Genomic DNA, 22,325 nt, shown 5'->3' with positions numbered 1-22,325 from the left:
GCCTTGTTTCCTCCATTTATATATCTGCCCTTCCCAAAATGCCCTCACCTCTACCTCTTTGCCCTCTAGGATTTTCTCCCCGCTAGTTGGCCTGAAGCAGAGCTGTCTTCCAACAGCCTTCCATGTGCGTCTCTCTCGGCCCTCTTTTGCCATGGGTATAGTTGAGTTTGTCAGCAGCACTGGCAGTGAACCTGGATAGGAAGTGATATGGAGCTCTGGAAGCTTCCTGCTGCATTCTCACACCCCCACCCCCAAAACTTTTCCAATTATTTTCATCAATATTCTACTCAGTAACTTGCTGTGCCTGTACTTGCCAAAGTTCACCCAAAGAAGGCATAAGCACTGTCCCCCTTCCTAAGAGTCTGGGAAATAGCCCACACAGCCAGGTGTATAGGGAAGTATGGGAGTCAACGCACAAGAGTGCTGAGGATGCCACAGGAGTGGCTCGGTGCTTATTAGGGCAGCACTTCTTTCTGGACTCATGTTTAGCCTTTGCTTTTGAGGAAAGGAGAGGGAATAGGTGACCGATGGCAGAAGAGTCACCTTGACTCCCACCATCTTGCCAAGCTGGGGCAGAATCCAGAGGCTCTGCTTTTCCCTCTATCCCTTAGTTATGATAGAAGATCTAGGGGAAACCCCTCTGTACCTGTTCTTGAAGGATGAGAACTTGTTAAGTTAGGGTTCTTAAGTGTCCACTAATGCCATTCCTTAATTTGCTCATAGAATTCCAACCCCAAAGCCGCATTCCTATATCCGTAGCTTCCCCCACAGTACATACCCTTCCAGAACCATCACAGATTCTTTCCTGCCTCCACTTTGCAGTAGGCCTTCTCAACCAATCTCATAACAGAAGAGGATTTGGTATCTTAAGCTTCATAAATGCTGTGAGGGGGAGGAGAGACCACAATTAATGCCATAAGAAACAACTGGAAAAGTGTCTTTTACTCCAGGCCCTCATGTCTGGGATACCAAATGGTGGCAGATGCACTAAGCTGCTGTGTCTTGTGCATAGACAAGGATTAATGAGCTCACAGGTGTTGAGGCTGAGCCCTCGGCCTGCCCAAGTCACTAACAAACTCAAATTGCTAAACTCTACCTTGTTAGGGAGGCTCTGGACACACCCAAGCTAAACTAGAGCCAAGTATTTCATTTTCCCTCATAATACAAATGTGAGTCTTCTATTCCTGAAGTTGCCAGCTCTCCCAAAGAGAAGAAAGCAGAGATGAGAAAGCTTGCCTGTTTAATGGGTAGAGAGGAAAGTGCCACATTAGGAGCATGAAGTCTAGAGGTGCACAGTGGGCAGACCCAGGGCTGGGAAAGGACAAATGTAGAGGTAGTTTACATGAGAGGAGATGGTGTGTGCTGAGGGGTTTCTAAGGAAGCTAGCGACTGTTCCATTTCATTTCTTTCCATGTCCATGTATTATAGACAGGCAAGACGGTAACCACTTCAGGGCAGTAAGATGGAACTAAACTCTGGTAGAGGATTGAAGAAACAACTTTCCCAAGCCCTATTAGGGATACAGACAGACAGAGGCAGATAGATCCATATGTACAAACTTTACACAAAATAAATAAGGAGCTGTGATCAGCTTGGCTGGCCATCACCCTGGATTCCTCCCCATCCCCATCAGAAGTGCTTCCAGGCACCTTTCAGGCCCTAGGCATTTTAGAACCCATCACCTCCCCAGGAGTCCATCTCAGTCCCAATAGCTCCTGGGCAATGAGAACCCCAGCCCCTTTAGCCCTAAAGCCCCAGTCCTGAGGGTCTCTGGAATAGGCTCAGGGCAAGTGCCCACATCTCAGGTTGCCAGGAGAGCACAGCTGGAGCTAATTGCCAGCTGAGCCCCCTGCCAGGGCAGAATCACAGTGGTAGCTCCTCTGGTCCACAGAACCCTAACCCAGTCTCAGAGCAGGCTCAGGAACGGGTCCTTTGCCTTCTGAAGTCCGCGAGAGCCCCTTCAGGGCCGGGCCCCCTGTTCCATTTGTTGGTGCTGGCTCCGCACAGCAAACCTGTTGACGTGCACAGGTATGGGCACAACAATCTTGGGGTTTCTTACGGGCTCTCCAGAACGGCTGCTGACATTGCCAGCTTTGATGCGCTTCCACTTGGCCCTCCGATTCTGAAACCAGATCTTGACCTGCACCTCACTGAGCTTCAGGGCATGGGCGATCTGGGAACGCTCTGTCAAGCTCAGGTATTTCTTGCAATGAAACTCCTTCTCCAATTCCAAAAGCTGCTCACTGGTAAATGCTGTGCGGCGCCTCCGGCTTTTGCCCCCAGGAGCTGTCACTCCTGCTGCCACTGGGGCTGCCTCCTCAGCTCCAGTCCCCAGGCTTCCCTTTAGCTTCGGTTTAGGTGCCAGGAGAACCCCTGGGCCCCCTGCAGAACTGTCCAGAAAACCGTCGTCCTCACTGTCACCGCCCGAGCCCTCTTCCTCCTGTTCGCTGCCTGCTGGGTCTCTTGCTGGTGCCTCCAGCTTCTCCTCATCTGAGCTGTACACCTTCCCCTCTGTGGGGAGCAAAAACCAATGGACAGGGAGAGAATGTAGGAAAAGAGACCGGATGGAGGAGGCATATGGAACCATGACCAGGCATGGCCAGAACGATAGCAGGAAGAGATACAGACGTGGAGGGGATGAGATGGGGAGGGAGGGTATGAGGAGGGGAGGAGTTTCAGGGAAGACAAAGAAATGGGAAGAAAGGTATTAACCAGCACAGATTTCACTACAGCAAAGTGGGGCAGGCAACAAGTGTCTATCAAAGGAACACCATTTCCAGGACTGTCCCCCTCAACATTCCCACATCCCACCTCGTTCTGCCTACCCACTACCTTCCCAGCTCTCTCTGAACCCAGACCACAGCCTCAGGCGCCAGAGTGAAGCAGTGTGGGACCTGGCTTAAGATCGTTTCAGTTACTGTGGCAGGAGTGAGCAATCTAGGAAAATTTACTTTTGCAGGGTTCAGGGGGAGATGGGGGCTGTTGGCCTTTGTTATTCTAGGAATCCTAACCGGACCTAGTGGAAAGAGCTGTGTTGACTTCTCTTCTGTCTCCCCTCCTTACCTCCTTCCTTAGATCTAGAATCTAGAATCTTATTTCCAGATGGGAACTTCAGGGTCATCTGATTCCCCAGCCTCACCCCTATCCCCCAAATCTGGGTCCAAGAAACGTCATACAAGGATCTGGGAGTCAGAAGTTTTCCTTACTGCACCCTCTTCCCAATTATCCTTAACCAGAGCGTCCAGCCTATAAATGGGGAACCTTCCCAACCGCATGCTACCTTATCAATGACCAGATTTTTCTTCCAATTACTTAGTCCCCCTAGGCCCCTTTCAGTTCTCCTTATTTAAAAATGATGTCATCGCTTTCCCACCTTCCCTCTTTCCCAGTTAAGGTTACTGAGTGGCACAAACAGCTGCTTTCTGCTTAAGTTCAGAATCCTGAGGACCCTGAGCTTGATGTCAGCTGGGAACACAGAGGGAATATGGGAAGAAACAGAAATGCAGCAAGGGAAAATATAGATGGTGAAAAGGAAATTCTGACTCATTTAGTAGATTACTACTGATTATTTGTAATCATAGCCATATAAACATCTTAACCCATACATAATTCTAAAATTTAACTGAACCATTGTTTTTATTCTTTCTATCCACTGACATTTTTATTCTTCTTATACTGCAAATAATGCATTATAAATGTTTTCAGTATTTGGGTTTTACAAAATCCCTTGTTTTCTGCCCAAAAGACCAATAAACAATGAAACAACAACAACATCAAAAGAAAACCAACCAATAGAAAGAGAAGAGAAAATGAATAATCTGTAAACTAATAGCTCCATACCAAGGGAGTTCAGTGTGTAAAGGTGGGGGGCACTTCACAAATGTGGGAGCACATGTATCCACACCAGCCACCTGTTACATGTACACATAAGCACACTCTAAGGTTGAGAATACAACCCAAAGTAAATTAACTTCAGGGAACGGTGACATGCTTTATAAGAAAAAGGGGTATGCACGCGTACACATGGCCAGAGCACCTCCCAGTACTTGGGGCTTACCTGTCGCTCTTCTCTACCCCCTCCCCCATCTGCCTTCATGCCAGCAAGAACGTCCCATGGCCTCCTGGAGCAGCCCAGTAACTTTCAATCCCCTTCCCCATCCCAGAGCTGTCCCTTTCCCCTCACTGATGCAATCTACGCCTGTTCCTTTTCCTTCAGAGCCATGTTGACATCCTTAGAGACAGAATTCCTGACCCATATCCAGACCACCCACTTCCACCTCAATCAGCTTCACACCTCAAGGGTATTTTTATTCCCCCAGGCCAGCACCTTTCCTCCCTGTAGTACTGCATTCTTTATCTAACCTCAAAACCTATGTGGCACACCCCAGGTTAAAATCACCCAGCCTTCCTATGCAACTCTATTCGTTGCTTTTCACCAGCAAGTGTCTCATGGCTCATGACAAGGCTTCATAAGCACCCAGCTTCGTGTACTACAAGGTGCTCCTCACGACACTCACCTCCCATCACCCCACTCTTTCTTCCTTATCTCATTCTTAGCCAAATCCATTTCATTTTTGGCAAGATTCACATCCTTGGTTTCCTCCTTCATTTCACTAAGGGCTTCCTCACACTATCTTCCACTTTCCACTTCCAGAACGCAAACTTAACATGTCCCAAACTGAACTTGTGATCTTTCTCCCAAGCTAGCTCTTCCCCACCTGCACCCACGGCTTTGCCATCTCGGTTAATGGTAACTCCATCCTCCGTTGTTCAAACCAAACCTTAGCTCTCTCACAACCCCTGTCCAATCCACCAGGAAGTCCTGGTAGTGTTGCTGCCTTTAAAATACACCCAGAGCCTGACCTCTTCTCACCACCTCCTCTGTATCCAACTAGCACAGGTCACCATCATTTCTCCCCTGGATCATCGACATTTTCTCCAAACTGGTTTCTCTGCTTGGCCCTCTCCCTCTTGTCCAGGTTCTTCTCTCTGGAATACTATACATACTCATCACCTACAGTTTTTTAACTAGCTCATTTCCTTAGGTTTTTACTTTATCACCCTTTTAAAATTAAAACTCCCAATACTCCCTACCTCTGCTTTATTTGTTGCTATAGTACAAATCACCAAATTTATTCATTTATTTTATTGATTCTCTCTTCCTATTAGAATATAAACTCCATGAAAGCAGAGATTGTTAATACATTTTTTCACTGCTGTACCTTCAGCATCTAGAAAATTATCTGCACAGAGTAGGCACTCAATAAATATTTATTGACTAAATAAAAGAACTATTTCCAAACTCGCTTTTTCTCTCTCTGTCCTTCCTTTCCCAAGCCTTGCCTAAGATGTTCCCCACAACCCCACCTCATCCCAACTCCAGTGCCCATAAGACATCCTCTCTATGAATATTATCCTACTCACTTCTCAGTGTGCCCTCAGATCTCACAGTAGCTGAAGAGGAACCCATGTGGAGTAGGAAGCTGTAGGATCTTATGCTAAAAGAAGTGAAGGACAATCTCCAACATCATTACTAAATCCTCTAACTTCTAATTTTTAAAACATGGTTTGTAGTAAATAATAAAAAACAACAAAAGCTTGTAAAAACTCTGCCCAATATTACAATATTTTAAACAGCTGCTAAGAAACTGGATTTTAGGGCTTGAAAGATGAAATCATTTAGCACAGCACCGAGTACCCAAGGGGTGTCCAATAAATCTAAATTGATGATGATTGAGATGAGGCTCCCAGGTTCCTTGATCTGGCAGGGCCCTCCTGAGATCACATCATCCATCCCTCTGTCTTAGACAGATTCCATAAAATCAGGCCCCCATAAGCAGGCCACCCTCAGTGCTGCTTTTAAAGCCAGACAAGAAGCACAGGTTCACAACCTCTCTTGGTTACTTGATCCCAGTGGGATGCTGAGCGGCAGGGGAAAGAGTTTCTCTCTGAGCCTTTATAATCATGACATTGAGGGTTCTGATAAGCAACTCTTAGAAGAGATGGGGGTGGGGCAAAGAAGAAAGCAACTGAGAGGGGAAAATACAGCTAAATGAGAGTCTGGGACTGTAAGACTGAGGAAGAGTAGGAGAGAGAAGAAAAACAGGCAGAAAGAGGAGTGGGGCAAGAGAGAAGTAGGGTAGACATAATGGCAGAAGAGTTAAATGATAAGTCAGAGAAACTGAAAGGGCTAAAAAGTTTAAAGAAGGAAGAGAGAAAATTGCAAAGTCCTTTTTTAAAAAAACACAAAAAACACTCCTACATTTTTACCCAAACATTGATGCACTTGGAGCAAAGCAAAACATTTTGGCCCTGCCATTTACATTTTGCTCCACCAACATTAGAGCACATTAGAATGTAATACCCAAAATGATAGAGACATGTTCATAAGAACTGTAAGAGTACAGTAGCTCAATCCTGAAGCAGCTTATTATTTTCTCATGAGTTACCTAAGAAATAAATGCAAACTATTTCCTTTTAGCCAATTTATAATGAATATTAATGGTAAATATAATAAAACAAAATTGCACACAGAAAAATGTGTTAACTAAGAATTAACAGAAGCAAATCTTCTTGATAAAACTTCCATTTGAAAATTTTGATTTAGAATAATTGGACTTGTTAGAGATAATGTCCATAAAAGTAAAATTCTAACTGCAGATGCTATAACTGGTTGACCTGAACAAAAAAACTTGACCAACAAAACAAGACTTCACTGAAAATTTTACATGGGAAATAATGATTCTGATGAGAATAATTTCAGCAAAGGGAAAACTTTAAATTGGAAACAATTTGTGCTAGGTAGTAAGCCAAACAGATAGAAAGGTTCTGTCCTTTGTGTATGAAAATTATTACTGGTAACAGAAGAGTATAGTGTGTTTTCAACTTGTTCCCTATGGGTAAGTCCAGAGTCTGTGAAAAAAGCTTGGTGTCTGTGCAGGCAGAATAATGTGGGGCAGATTGGTTATTAGGATACATCTAGAGTTCATGTGAATTCTCCTGGTGGATGGTACTATCCTAAGAAGCAGAAATCACAAGGATCGAACCATGATTAGTTGTAGAGCCCATGCCAGGGCATTAATCCCACTCCAGACAGCAGTGCTCAGGCTGCAGGGATTCACTTGCATGGGGACATCCTTCCAAGAGAAGGGAAGCAGCTCCAAAGACAGAGAAGCCCCATCTTGATAATGGGTCCAGTCAGGCTAGAGAAGAAATCAAGGGCCAAAGAACCCATAGTAAGTATTTTCCAGCAGGAAGAATCAAAAGCACCAGGCTCCCATCATCTAGAGGGAATCCCACAGCTGTGGTGAACCGAGGATGGTGGCCTGGGTTGTGGCTCAGAAACTGCTCAGAGTGGAGAACCATTTTAGATCCCACCTACAGGAACTCACAGGGCCCCTGTGCCGTCCCTCATCCACTCTGCTGTTCTAGCTTATTATCTACTGAAGAAGAGTCTCTTCCCCATTCATTCACTTCTGACTTCTCTTCCCTCTGCTTCAAGGACGATTACCCTCACACTCCCCAACCACTCTCAGTACACTGAGTCTCCTGATCCTACTGATCAGGTCAACTACTCAGCTTCCTGAATACAGAACCAATGTGCAGAGGTATTGTCAAAAGGTGAGAAGAAACCCAAATCATCCCTCAAAAAGGGGTGTTTGAGCTCGGCTGGCATGGCTCAGTGGTTGAGCGTTAACCTATGAACCAGGAGGTAAGGGTTCGATTCCTGGTTAGGGCACATGCCCAGGGTTTCGGGCTAAGTCCCTAGAAGGGGACGTGCAGGAGGCAGATGATCAATGACTCTCTTCATTGATGTTTCTCTCTCCCTCTCCTTTCCTCACTCTGAATCAATAAAAACATATATTTTTTAAAAAGGGTATTTGCCACCACTCTTATTTCTAAATTCTCATTTCATCATCATGCCCAGTACAGAATTATTCCTCTGTTCTTTTCAAAGACAGTACTTTCTCCCATTGTTTAAAGCAACTAGCTCACTTTCAATTTGTATTTCACTCACCCATCTATTTCATGCCCCCATTATGCTATTACTCCTTCCTATAATTTAGGTACAAAAAGGAAAATTCATATTCAATATCTCCCTCCCGCCCCGTCTTCCCATGATTCTTCAACATTCTTGACTCCAGATCAACATGAGAATTTTCTCTACATCTTGGCCATCCACAGCCCCTCCCACCTTCATGACAAGTTCAGGGCAATTTCCCTACCACTCCAAGCTCAGAGCTCCTCTATGGCATACTAATGTTGTCACTGCCAAGAGCACCTTAGCTTTCCAAAACACTTTCACATGTATTATTTTATCTTCAAGCAACTCACTGAAGTGGAGTAGAATCTATTATTAGTAGTAATGAGAGGTTAGTAACCTTATTTTCAGGTGAAAACACCAAGTTTCAGAAAGATTAAATTATTTTCCTAAGTCACACCGTTAGGGACAGAGCCACGTCTAAATCTTGGTGTCCTAAATCTCTAGTCAATGCTCTTTTATCCTTTGCAGTAAAATATCTTCTCTTCCCTCCCACTTGAAGTAAAAGTCCTCTCCCCAGATGCCTCATTAGATAACCTTCCTATCAAATCCAATGTGAGGTTAGACCTCGTCCCTTTCACTTATCATTGCAGATCTCTAGCCTAATTATTAATATCTTCCCTTAATATTCTCAGAGAAGATTCTTCGTTTCCACAGCAGAGGCCTCACTCACCAAATTTCACCTTTGCTCTTTAACAGGATATTTCTCTCATTTCCCCAAATTTCCATCAGATCTTTCTCATATTTTTCCTGTCATTATTGGTTTGATGATGTAATCTTACCAGTCAACATTCCTTTTATTTAAAAATGTATTTTCTCATTTAAAAAATAATATTGCTAAATTCTGGAAACAGCTTTAATATCCATTTTCTCTAGCTTCTAGTTTGCAACAGTCTCTCTCATCCCTCAAGGACAGCTCTTTCTCTACAGGAATCAGCTTCATTGAGGACATTTTCTACTATCTTCATCTCTCTCTACCTTCCTCATCACTAAACTTTCTTCAGGCCTCACTCCGGGTATCTCTTCTGTCACTCCTAGGACTCCTTATCTAGCCAGGGAGAAGGCTGTCCTCCCTACTACTGAAAGGGAGTTAAAGGTAGGTTCTTTTCTTTCTTTCTGGTTTAGATATCTGTTTGAGTTTGTTTTTGTCAGCCCAGCATCCTTTCCCCCTTTTGTTCACTCACAGCATCCCCTTCCTTGGGGCGCTGCTTCTCATCTATTACCCAGTACAGTGGGACTGTCAATCACATTCCTCCACTTTAGTGACCAGGTAGGCGTGGGACCTGGATTTCACCAATCCTAACATCCCATCTCCCTGGGGACCTGACTGAAGCTAGTTAATCAGCTATCCTTGGATTTGGTATGTGCTAGAACACAGGGGGGTCCCAACCTAGGATTGTAAAATTTAGACCAGCTTATGCTTGTGCAACACTCCTCCTTCTGCCTCTCTCAAGGAGAGAATGAGGTGAAGACACAGAGAGGAGACAAGTTGAGAAAAAGAAAAGACCTAATAACACTGTTTGCATTCCTGTACTTCACAGTCACATGAATCAAAAAGAGTCCATTTTAGCTTAAATTAGAGTTGAGCTGTTGTGACTAGCAACTCAAAGTGTTCTGACTACATACAATGCTGTAAGAAGTGACAATAATTGCATGACTCCAGGGAAAGTAAATGTCTCCACCTCACTTCCACAACTCTCCCATCCAAAAAAATTTTTCCACATTACGTGAAATTATTTGTAATACCACCACCTAAAATTCCACCAGTCTGAAATTCATTTGGATTTTCTCCTTAATCCATCTGAGTATGAATTAATTTAATTCAATGGCTTTGCTCCTAGCATCAAGTTGAGATCAGACATAAGAGGCAATACGAATTCTGATGAAGAAAAAGGAGAGGGTTTTTTTTGTTGTTGTTGTTTTAATGGAGAGAAAGGAAGACAGGCTCCAGGGGGACATGGCAGAAGGGCTTTGGGAATCCTTGGGATCTAGAGAAGATGCCAAAATGTGGGACAGGGAAACCAAAAGAAGGGAGAAAAAGACCCAGGGATTCCATTTCTGGGAATATATCCAAAGAAACCCAAAACTAATTAAAAGACTATAGCCCTGGCCCGTTTGGCTCAGTGGTTATTGTGCCAGTCCGTGAACTGGAGGGTCCCGGGCTCAATTCTGGGCTAAGGGCACATACCTTGGTTGCAGGCTTGATCTAAGGGTGCGTGCAGGAGGCAACCAATCGATGTCTCTCTCTCACATCAATGTTTCTCTCCCTCTCTCCCTGTCTTTCTCTCCCTTCTACTCTCTCTGATAAGCAATGGAAAAAATATCCTCGGGTGAGGATTAAAAAAAAAAAAAAAAGAATATACACACCCCTATGTCCACTGCAGAGTTATTTACAATGGCCAAGTTCTATAAGCAGCCCATGTGCCCATCAGTAGATGAGTGGATAAAAAAGCTGTGGTACATTTACACAATGGAATACTACTCAGCCAGGAAATCTCACCCTTTGTGACAGTATGGATGGACCTGGAAGGCATTATGCTAAGTGAAATAAGCCAGTCAGAGAAAGACAAATCTCATATGATTTCACTTATATGTGAAATCTAATGAACAAAATAAACTAACAAACAAAATAGAAACAGATTCATAGATACAGAGAACAGACTGACAGCTATCAGAGGGGAGTGAGGTTGGGAGTCAGGGTGAAAAAGGTGAAGGGATTAAGAAAACAACAACAAAAACACCTCAAAGGCACAGACATTATGGTGATTACCAGAGGGGAAGGGAGGTGAGGGGAGGTAGGAGAGGGTAAAGGGGGCATAAATGGTGATGGAAAGAGACGTGCCTTGGGGTGGTAACACACAATGCAATATATAGATGATGCATTATAGAATTATATACCTGAAACGTATATAATTTTATTAATCAATGTCACCCCAATAAATTCAATAAAAATAATTTAGAAAAAAAAAAAGAAGGGAGCCCGGCAGGTGTGGCTGAGAGGCTGAGCATCCACCTATGGCCCAGGAGATCCCAGTTTGATTCCCGGTCAGGGCACATGCCCGGGTTGAGGGCTCAATCCCCAGTAGGGGGCATGCAGGAGGTAGCCGATCAATGACTCTCAACGTTGACGTTTCTATCTCTCTCTCCCTCTCCCTTCCTCTCTCTGAAATCAGTAAGGACATATTTAAAAAAAAAAAAAAAAAAAAAAGGGGAGAAAAAGCCAGAGATAAAATCTACTCCTATTAGATTCATACAATGTTCTTTCCTGGCATTCCCCATATGAAGAGTTCTCAGAATACAGTGCTATTTCTATCATAAATATTTGTCCTTATCAGTACAGAGAGTGTCACTTATCCTACACAATTCCTTGGGAAGATGTCTTTCCCAACTTAATTCCCAGGAAAGCTCCCGATCCATTTCCAGAACAAGGACAATACTGATAATTTCCTGCACACCTATTACATGAGGATACTGGACAAATATCTTCTCATTTAGTCCTTAATTCTGTGAGGTGAGTATTATCGCCCTAATTTTACTGGCGAGAAAACGGATACTTCAGAGGTTAAGTATTTTTTGCTTTAGGTCACAAAGAAAGGGTGGCACCAAGATTTGTATCCAAAGGCTGTGCTCCTTCCTCTGCTCTACACCACATCCCTTCAACACTCAGTGAAGAGACTGAATTCTAATGTCACCCTATTATAAATATTGTACCAGTTGGATACATAACTTAGAAGGCAAGGAAGTGATTCCAAAACCATTTTTTTTTTCCTCCCACTCTCTGATGGGCACTACTTTTTTGCCCACCAGATAACGTCAGTCACAACTGATCCCCAATCTTTTTGGCCTGGGTAAGATAGACTCTCACCTTTATCACGTGTTTCTCTCTGTCATTTAATCTGAGGGCTGTACATAGCCACGGCTTAGGCAACCCTTCCCCGATCCCAGAAGACAAAGCCTTTTCTATCCTAAAGCCCAGCCCTGATTTCACCTCAAGATGTACATATCCCAGCCTGCTCTTCCTCATCAGCTACCACAACTCAGCACTGAGAAGTATAGAATTTTCCCTAATTCCTTTGCTTAGGATAACTTTAATAAAAAATTTAAAAAATTTAAAAAGCCCAGCCAGACATGGCTCAGCAGTTGAGCATGACCTAGGATCCAGGAGATGGTGGTTCGATTTCTGGTCAGGGCACATGCCTGGGTTGCAGGCTCGAAACCCAGTCAGGGGTGTGCAGGAGACAGCTGATCAATGACTCTCTGATCATTGATGTTTCTCTCTCTCTCTCCCTCTTCTTCTCCCTTTCCCTTTCCCTTCCTCTCTCTGAAATCAGTAAGAACATTTAAAAAAATTAAAAAGGAAATAACTCATTAATAAAGGTATCCTTATAGATAAAAACAGAATTGTAGAGCTGGAAGTGACCTTACAGATCACCTAATTCAAATCCTAATTTTACTGATGAGGAAGCTAAGACACAGAGGTATGTTTGGCCAAGGTCTCTCACTTACATGCTTCTAATACCTACCCACAATTTACAGACCAGGTACCCTCCAGTCTGGCATGCAGCTTCTTACCTCACTCTCAGGGTACTTCATCCTCTCTTCCTCTGGTACACCTCTAGTACACACTACTTCTCTTCCCTTTGCTCCCAGCACAGTCCCATCTTCTCCATTCTATTATAATATCACTTCCCAGGACTCAGTCCAGAAGTCCATCTCCTATTATTGCAAGCTCAAAAGTGTTGTCCTGTTTCTCCCGTCCTCATTTTTCAAACAGTTCCCTCATAACCCTGGTCTCTGCCCTACAGATTTTTCATTTCATCACCTGGAGATTATTCCTTTCTCTTCCATGAGGAGAAGGGAGCTGCTTGCAGTACAGTGCTGTCTCTTCCTACTACAACTTATTTCAGCCTGTGCAGTCACACCAAATTCAAGCAACTCTTTTCCCTGTCACTCTTTCATCCAATTAGCACATCGATATCTCTCCCACATTACTCTAAACTGATAACTTTCTCCCAGGGTGACCATATTTCCAACAAAACACCCTGACCTCTTCTTTGTCACTCCTAATCCAGACCTCTTTTGTCCCCATCGTGACTGCTGCAGCTGTGGTACCTACCACCACCTGCATACAGAGCTCTGTCCTTTCAACTGGTTTGGATGTGCCTGCCTTCTCTCGGACCTCAGCACAAGGCATCTCCCATTCCCTCTGGATAAAAGTTCTCTCCCACCAAACTCTCCTTCTCATCATCCCTATTTAAGTGTGTCTTTTGTACATCTACTCCATTACTTCTCACCTTTCCAATCAGTTTCACCACAAAGATCCTTCTTTCCCCATTACTTCCAAGGCAAAATACTTCCCTATAGCTTCCCACTGTAACATTACTCTTTTTTAAAATAAATTTATCTTTATTGTTGTAAGTATTACAGATGTCCCCTTTATTCCCCCCACTGATTCCCCCCCCCCCCCATAATCTCTCTCCATCCACTCTCCACCCTTGCCTTCCCTCTCTTAATGCAAAGCACTGCTCATACTATGCTCTTCCTTCTTTCCAATTAAATATTTGCCCTGTCCTGGTGGCTCAGTCGATTGGAGCGTTGTCCCATATACCAAAAGGTTGTGGGTTGGATTATCCGGTCAGGGCACATACCTAGGTTTTGGTTTCAATCCTCAGTCAGGCGGGTACACAAGGTATGTTTCTCTCCCCCCCTTCCTCTCTCTAAAAACATATTCCAATTATGGCCTCTTTCCCATTATTCCCAGTATAGACTCTTCTTGCCCATGACTCTAAGAATTATCCTCCTAATCATTTATTATATATATCGCCATATTTACATATGCCACTGCAGAGATCTCTCCTCTCATCCCTCCCTCCCAAGGGTTATTTTCACCATGGTACAAGGCATCCCAGTATCCCATTCCAATCCTAATAAAATTTCCCTCTTGTCATCTCTGAGATCTCTCTCTCTCAATCAGGGGTTCTTAACTGTTTTTGTGCCACGAATTCCTATGCAGTCTGATAAAGCCTATAAACTCCTTGGAATAATGCGTTTAGGTGTTTAACTTAAAACACGTAGGATTACATTAGAAGTCAATTATATAAAAATAGTTATCAAATACTTAAAGTGAATTTGTGACATAATCATGTTTCTTTATTAATTAATTAAACAAAAAGATGCCTCCAAAGACTAAATTTCTATGAAAATACCTGTGATTTCTATTGGTAATAAAAATCTCAGGTATTGTTAAAACTACTATGGTTTCTGACCTACATTTATAATTAAAGGAAGTCCCAAATCTTAGGTAGAAGTTAATAAAAATAAAGATGTAATTTTCCCCCCACCCAAAATTAACAGATTCCCTCATAAGAGGTTCATGAAGTCCATATTAAGACCCCTACTTTAAACATGGAAGCTTTAAAAATAAGGTTTTACTCTATGAAATTGAAAGGAATACTAAAAATCATCTGAACCAAAACTTTTATGCTACTGATGAGGAAACTGAATCCTAGAGGAGTTATAAGACTTTGTTTGAATCTCTTATGTCTTGAACAGACTAAGCCCATAGTAGACACACAATAAATGTTCCCTGAATTGAACTAAGCAACTTGCCACAGTTGCACAGCTGACGAGTGACCTGAACCCTGAACCCTGTGTCACGATTCAAATAAATATTGCTTCAATCACATTAAGTTAATGCAATATTTGCCTTTCTATAAATGCCAGTGGAACAATTAGTCTCACTGCTCTTCCTCAAAGTTTTTAGGAAAATATACTCTGGCCCAGCCAGCGTGTCTCAGTGGTTGAGCATCGACCTAGGACCTAAGAGATTGAGGTTCGATTCCAGTCAGGGCACATACCTGGGTTGCAGGCTGGATCCCCAGCAGGAGGCGTGCAGGAGACAGCCAATCAATGACTCTCTCATCATTGATGTTTCTATCTCTCTCCCTCTCCCTTCCTCTCTCTGAAATCAATAAAAACATATTTAAAAAAGAAAAAACAAAGAAAATATACTCTGGGTCTCCATTACTTCCAAGAAAAATCTCCCTCTTGTTTCTATCAGCAGAGGTCTCTGATTTCACATCCCATTATCATTTCCTGTTTTTCTCTCATGAGTAAATAGATCTTGGCAGTCATAATGGATACTGATTCAGAAATTAACTGATGGTCATGTAAAATAGTCTCTATCTACAATCAGGTGTTTTGCTTACAGCAATCAGCACTCAAATACAGTATCAACGTCCTAGAAGTTTCCTGGTCTTCTGGCATGATTTCCATTATTACTGCCAATCTCTATTCAGAAATTAGCAAATCTTTTTCTATTTAGTTTTTAAAAATAATGTTCACTACACTGCCTTCTCTCAGGTTTGTCCCATCACATTCTCTTCTCTATATCATCTCAACTACAAATGTTTTCTTTTCCTCACCATACTCAACTGACATTATCTTTCCTGTCAATTTCTCACTATATCCAATTATATATGGATTACCTATCATCCCTCACTTAAGTATTCAGGCAATCCAACCTTTTTCTCCCTGAATGAACCATTGCTCTAGACACCCCCAATTTAAAGTGTTCTGCATTTCTCCAAACGAACAGTTCCTTTTCTTCATTCCCCCAGCACATAGCATCCTCCTCACCTGTCGTCTCTGGGATGTGCACCACATCTTCAAGTTAGCCTTGATTCCTCTCAGCCTGAGCTCACACACACCTTCACACACAAGATCATCTCTGCCCATCTCATGCAAAGCAGAATTCTTTTTTTCTGCCATTTAGAGCTAACTGCTCTCTTCGCTCCATTGTTCCTACATGGAAGACTTCACTATTCACTGCAATTCAAAGCTCCTTCCCCCTATCACTTTCACATGACTCTGTTCTTACAACTCTCTAGATCTGTTATGGTGAATATGGTCTCCACTGGCCACATGAGGCTACTGACCACGAGAAACGTGGCTAGTCTGAATTGAGATGTACTGGAAGTATAAAATACACACTGGATTTTGAACACATAGTATGAAAAGAGAATATAAAACACCTCATTAAACATTTTTATATTGATTAATGCTGAAATAATATTTTGAACATATTGGGTTAAATAAAATATTAAAGTTAATTTCGCCTATTTCTTTTTACTTTCTAATGTGGCTAATAAAAAAATTTTAATTACATAAATGGCTTGCTAGACAGAACTACTCTGGACTTTTCTGTTGATTCATACTTTTAAATCTTCCCTACTAATTAAAAATTATCTCCTCTTATATCACACCTTCCCCAATTATACTCACTGCTCCCCGTATTCCAAACCTAGAATTATTTTCAATCTACCATTTGCAGTTCCTTTTTTACTCCATTATTTCTGTACACAGTATTTCTTTGTGCCTACTAATAGAGCTTCTACCCATGCAATCAAAGCATAATAAAGTTTCTTCTTCATCAATTCTAGTAAGGTGGTATCTGTCTCAACTCTCAGCAATTTTTTTTTAAAGTCCTTATAATTCCCAAGACAAAAAACTTCGCTCATCATTCTCTAAATTGGCCTATCTTCACTATAATTCCATTTAAAGGGGCTAGTAATTGTAAAACACTAATGTAAATTAATAATTTCAGACCAACATCTCCCATTCATACTAAGGACAGCAACTCCTCCTCTGCCATTTTAAAGATAGCATTCTTTCTCCAAACTCTTCTAATGTTGAGGTTTCAATCCCATAGTTTAAGCAGAGAACTCTCTTATTTCATGCTAAATACTCAAATACAATTCTAAAAATGGTGCACTTGTTTTCCTACCACTTTCAGCATGGGCCATGTGTCATCATCAGTCCCCAAACTGATTTGATGTCCAACATTTCTGGAATTGCCTTTTCTTTTCTCAACTACTTTAGGGGGTAAAATCAAGACTAGGAAGGTGGGCGTGAATGGCATGGTGAGGAGAGTGGGCAGAGTTTGTACTGAGAGTGGTGAGTAGCAACAGTCACAGATCAGATCTCTTACTCATGATCTTCTTGTAATGTCTCTCCTGAAACCTCTCCTTACTGCTCTGCCCCAGAAGCCCCACTGTGGACCTTTTATGTGTATCTCTTCCTAATATGAATGATTACCTTCACTCCAGCACTTCTCAAAATTCTTCCTCTGTAAGGTCTCTTCCCATCATTCTTAGCAAAGAAATTCCTTGTTTTTACTCCAAGAACAAGTCTCTTTTTGCTTCCAATATTTTCCTCAGATGATGATCTTTCCTTCATCATTCTCTCTATATATAAATTCTAGTTTCTCATTTCTCAGTATTGAAAAGCCTTTAAAAAATTATTCCTAGTGTTGAAACTTTCCCATTTCCTACTTGTATATTTATTTAGCTCCCATCCAGTCCTCTCAAGATAGAACTCTTTCTGATTCAAATATTGTTCCCTTTTCATTTAGCCCTGCTGCAAATCCCTTGTACATCTCTCTTCCAAGAGACAGTCCTCTCCTTTCTCATATTCTCTCTTTGGAAATCTGGGTATATAGCTCATTTGTTGGTCTTTTCCCTTATTCTCCCTTCCTCAGTATTTCTCTTCTGTTCTTTCCCTTTGCTTATTCCTTTCTCTCTCAATGTCTGGTTTTACAGCCAATATTACATATGCTTCAGAAAAGGGCCCCCATTTTACAAATGGGTCAAAATTAGAATTGAGGGAAATCTGAAAGAGTAGGAAAAGCTGCTTGTTCTCCCATGGTTTGGGCCTATTCCGCTTCAGTTCCCCCCCACTCCGGTGTCTCCCTTTCTCCTCCCCTCAGCTTATCTCTTCCCCAGGTGTGTCTGGTTCTTCCTCCGTTCCTATTGCCTCCAAAGCCCCCCCTCTGATAGCCTGCCTTACTCTCTTTTCTGCCTTGGGACTATCCTATTCCAAAAATCCCTCTGATCCTTTCTTCTTTCAACCATCCTGCCATCTGCTCTTCCCTTCCCCCGACTCTGGACCCTTTTATCTCGTGGACTTTTCCTCCCACTTTCCAGTTGCTGCTCTATCATTTCCTTCTGATCCTCCTTAGGAGATGCTGCTCAGACTTCAGTGGCCAGATCCTCCTGGTCCAACCAGGTACAAAAAATCAAGAGCTGAATGCCCAAAGCTAAAATGCATGGGACTAAAGGGGAAAAGGAGAGGAAGACCGGCTCTATAGCAGCCCTTGGGGTCTGGAAGAGTGATTAGCCCTTTGGTCAATTTCAAGAAAGGGCCCAGAAATCTATCATCAGGAATACCTCTCTCCTGGCAAAGGACAAGAAAACTATTAAATCTCCTCCTGGTCTCCACTAGAGTCAGCCCCCATGCCTCCTGGGGTCACTTCCACCCCTAAGCTGGATGCGATGAACAGTTAAGCAGAGGCAGATCCATCCTGATGCTAAAGGAGTTTAAGATTCAGGAACCTCACACTTGCATGTGGCCCTTATTTTTCTTAAATGTGGCCCACCAAATTGCATAAGCTTTGGATGTCAGCACACCTGGATCTGCCCCTGGACTGGGAGAAGCTTTTCTGGCTTCTAGGAGTTAAAGATCAATAAACAGGGAAGCCAGGAGTGCTCTAAGCAGATTGATTCTAAACAGGATTGTTAAATACACCGTGCCTCTATTGAGAGGGGATCCTCCTCCCATGGAGGAGCCAGTGTTCCTGCATTAGCTCTCAGCTGAATCTCCTGGTTCCAGAATCTTAGCTGAATTCTTGACTCCAGGCCTTTGGGCCACACCCAACCCAGCCCAGCCTCTCTCTTAGCCTCCCAGTCAGCCCTGGTCCAGCAGGTGCGAGGTCCCCTGGTAGCTAAGGTTTCCTTAGGGCCACTACTCAGTTCTTTATGGCTTAGCTCTAAATCTGCCAATTCAGAAGTGACCTCTGCTACTAAGATGAAGACAGGTCACCAACAGGGTCACCACTGCTTTAAGCCCATCCCTTTGCCCCTGCACCCACAGAGCCCATTTGGGGCCAATACAACCTTCTCCTCAGAAGCCAGAACTGCCCTCCCCTTGCTGATCTGACAGCTACCCCAATGTCCCCTCACCCTGGGGTCTTGCTGCTGTCCTCAGGAATCCCACACTTGCTGCTTCTCTGTTCTCAGCAGCTGAGAAAAATTAAGGGATTCTGAAAAGAAGACACAGGAGAGCCAAGGCTTGAGGACTAGAATGCAGGGAGGAAAGATACTAATTCGGAAGTGTTCGGTGAGGCTTCAAGCACTCGAGACAGAGCAGGGCTGCCATTCTGGGATTTAGAGGTGCTGTGTTTGGAACTGGAGGTGGTTCCGCAGAACCCACCATCTGGGGGTCTGGGATTCCAGGGCTCCAGGCAAGTGCCGAGATTCAGAGCAGGCTGCTGTCTGGTATTTCCAGGTAAGGAGCCTCCCGCCCGGCTTCCTGGTTAGCCCCAGCACTTACCCGGCAGACTTGGGAAAGTCTCTGAGAAGTGCGGAGGCGCGGGTGGTGGGGGCTCTGCCACTTTCTCCCGGGCGGGAAGCAGCTCCTCGGCTTCCAGTCTACCCTCTGGGCGTCGACCGCCCGGCTCAGGGTTGTTTCGGGCAGCCGTGGTGGTGGCGGCGGCGGCGGCGGCGGCAGCAGCAGCGGCTGCGAGCTCAGGGGGCCCGTAGAAGGCATCCGGAGGCTCCGCAAAGCTGGGCAGTGCGGTGGTCAGCGCCACCATCGAGGGCACAGCCTGCCCCAGCCCGGTGCAGAAGGTGTTGGTAAGACGGCCAGCAAAGGAAGCTAGCGGGGCAAGGGGTGGGAGGCCGGCTGGCAGCGGCGCAGGGGCTAGCGCCTGCGGCAGCACTAGGGGCCGGTAGGGCATGAACATGGGGTAGCCGGTGTAGAGCAAGTGGCCAGAGCGCGGCTGCGGTGGCCCGATCAGGGAGTCGATGGAGAAGGCAGTGCCTGGGCCCCCACCACTGCCCCCGCCGCTGCCCCCGGGGGCGCTCCCGCCTCCAGCTCTCTGCATCCTGCGGGGAGCTGTGGCCGCCCCGGGGCGCTCCCCTCCAGGCACCGCGGTGCGCCCGGCGGCTTGGGCGCCCCGCGCGGAAGCGCAGGGCTGGCTCCCTGGCTCCCGGGCCCAAGTGGCGGCGGGGCTCGGGCTCGGCGCAGTGTGGCTCCGGTGCCGCGCTCCCTCTCTCTCATAAGGAGGGAGGGGGCGGGCGAGCGGGCGGGCTGGGGGTGTCGCCCTCCGGACTCATCCATCTTCCTCAAATTACGCTTCACTTCCTCCCTCCGCCCGCTGTGGAGCCCGCTCGCTCCCTCTGCAGAGCCTGTTCCCAGCGGCCCCGTCAGTCGGCCTGGGACCCCCGCCCGCCCCCCGCGGCCCAACCAACTATTATTAATGGAGATTGATGAGTCCGGACATACCGCTTTGTGAAAGTTTGCGGCCGATGAGAAGGCGGCTGCAGCTGCTAGGCCAGTGCCCCTCCTTCCACCCAGCCCGCCCCCCACTTAGCCCACTTGGCTGGGGCGTGGACTGGGCGCAGGCGGCAGGCAAGGAGGGAGCACGGAAAGGGACAGGCGTAGACCAAAGCGCCCCCACCCCAACCCCTGTTGCCCTCTGTCCGACCCAAGCCAGTCCGATCCCCGGCCCCTGCGGCGAAAGATCTGGCAGCCCCAGAAGCAAGCCCAGAGGGGTGGGCTGGACAGGACCCTTGGGCGGTGAGGCGGGACGGCAGGGGGCGCACTACGCTGCCGGGCACCGAGGCTCTGGGCCACTCATATTCGGGTCCGTTTCCTTCTCGGTCGTTTCTTCCCAGCCCCATTCACACTCTCTCCCCTGGTCTCTCTTGGCGTCGACTCTTGCTTCCTTCGCATCTTTCCCTCCTCCGTCGTGGACTCCCGGTCCCTCACTCTGGCCTCCTGGGTAATTTCCTGGAGGGCCCACACCAGGCCAAGTACTTACCATTCCTCTTCCTCCACCTTTCTCCCGTCCTCTCCATTCTTTTCCTTCCTCCCAGCTTTCCCTCCCCTGCCCTTGTTTCTATCCCTGTTCCTATTTGATTACTCCTGTTTCTCACTCCCTGTCCCAGTGCATCTTATTCTATTTCCCCCCCTCATTTTTCACCTATGTCGGTATCTCTTGTCCGTCTTTCTGTTTCCCCCTTCTCTCCTCTCCCCCCTCCCTCCCTCTCTCTCTCCCGCTATTAATTTCCCTGATTGGCTCCCCAGCTCCCGCACTGCTGATGAGCCCTATTCATTCCTGGGCCTGACACTATCGACCTGCCCTGGCTGATTGCTGGGGGCTGGCCCCAGGAGCGCTGATGAGCCCCAAGGGTCAGCAGCACTAATTATCCGCTAATTGCTGATGACTCTGCTCATCTTCCCCCGTTCTCAGACACTGAAATGGTGGTCCCTTTACTCTCTCCCTCCTTCTGATTCCCAGTAGTAGAGTTGTCGTCACTCTAGAGGCAAAAGTCATGGGCACTTTTGCTTGATAGGAGCCTCAGGTCAGTGGGCAAGAAAGATTTAAGACAGGCAAGTCAACAGAAGAAGAGTGACCTGAGCTTCAGTACACAGAGCAAGTCTGGCCTGCAAAATGGGGGTCATCTGGTCACTGGGAAACTGTTATTCAGGTGGGGCCAGGAAGAGCTGAGCTAGTTAAAATTAATAGTAGCCAAGCCAGGCAAATTTAGAAGGACGATTTGGCTCAGGTGAGGATGAAAACCTATGCCAAAGAGTCTTAGAGTTTGAGCCAAGACAGAGCAGGGCAGGAGGGAACTCTGGATCTCAGTGACATTTGTTCAATTCAGGCGTGTGGTGTTCGCCTAGTGAACACCACTAATGTCAGGCTAATGCGTTAAAAATCAGCACCCTGAAAGACACAGTTACCAGAGTGGGACAGAAAGGGGTGGGACCCAAGAAGGGAGCTTTCTTTGGTTATGCTTGGTTGACAATTCATCAGAGAGGCAAAGGGAGAAGAGTGTGGTTTCCATTCAGTCCCGATCTATTTTGGGCTCTATATTAAACTCAATGAAACTTCTTAGAGATGAGTCTGGTGGGAAGATTCTACCATGCAGAAAAAAGAGTTGGCTCTACTTAGGTCTGGGAAACCCAACTCACTACTAAAGTATGAGGATAATCCTTGTACATCCTAAAGATATCTGTCAGAACCCTTTATTAACCAAGTATTTCAAGGTACCAACATGCAAGACCAGACTTCGAAGTGTATTGTACTTAAAAAGTGAGACGGAGGTCAGTATGTGGTTTCATGGCTTTAGTGTTGGGTACACAAAAGAGGCTTATTGACTTGATAAATTATTGAGGGGACTTTTGGGCTACAATTACTGAACTTAAAGCTGTATGAGCA

At 45.2% G+C, this 22,325-nt stretch overlaps 1 protein-coding gene across 1 annotated transcript; it reads right to left on the bottom strand.

The window, feature by feature from the left end:
• Positions 1-1,960: 1,960 nt before the first annotated feature.
• Positions 1,961-20,214, bottom strand: GBX1 (gastrulation brain homeobox 1; the record flags this gene model as incomplete). The annotated part of the gene is made up of 2 exons (XM_081146934.1): positions 19,430-20,214; positions 1,961-2,511 (listed from the first exon to the last, which is right to left on the bottom strand). The coding sequence occupies exons 1-2, from the start codon at positions 19,980-19,982 to the stop codon at positions 1,961-1,963; spliced, it is 1,104 nt and encodes a 367-aa protein (XP_081003060.1). The 5' UTR covers positions 19,983-20,214.
• Between the last annotated feature and the right edge of the window lie 2,111 nt (positions 20,215-22,325).

This window comes from Miniopterus schreibersii, assembly GCF_964146895.1.
Source record: "Miniopterus schreibersii genome assembly, chromosome: 9".
Lineage (NCBI taxonomy): Eukaryota > Metazoa > Chordata > Mammalia > Chiroptera > Miniopteridae > Miniopterus > Miniopterus schreibersii.
This window is presented reverse-complemented; position numbering and strand designations above follow the sequence as displayed.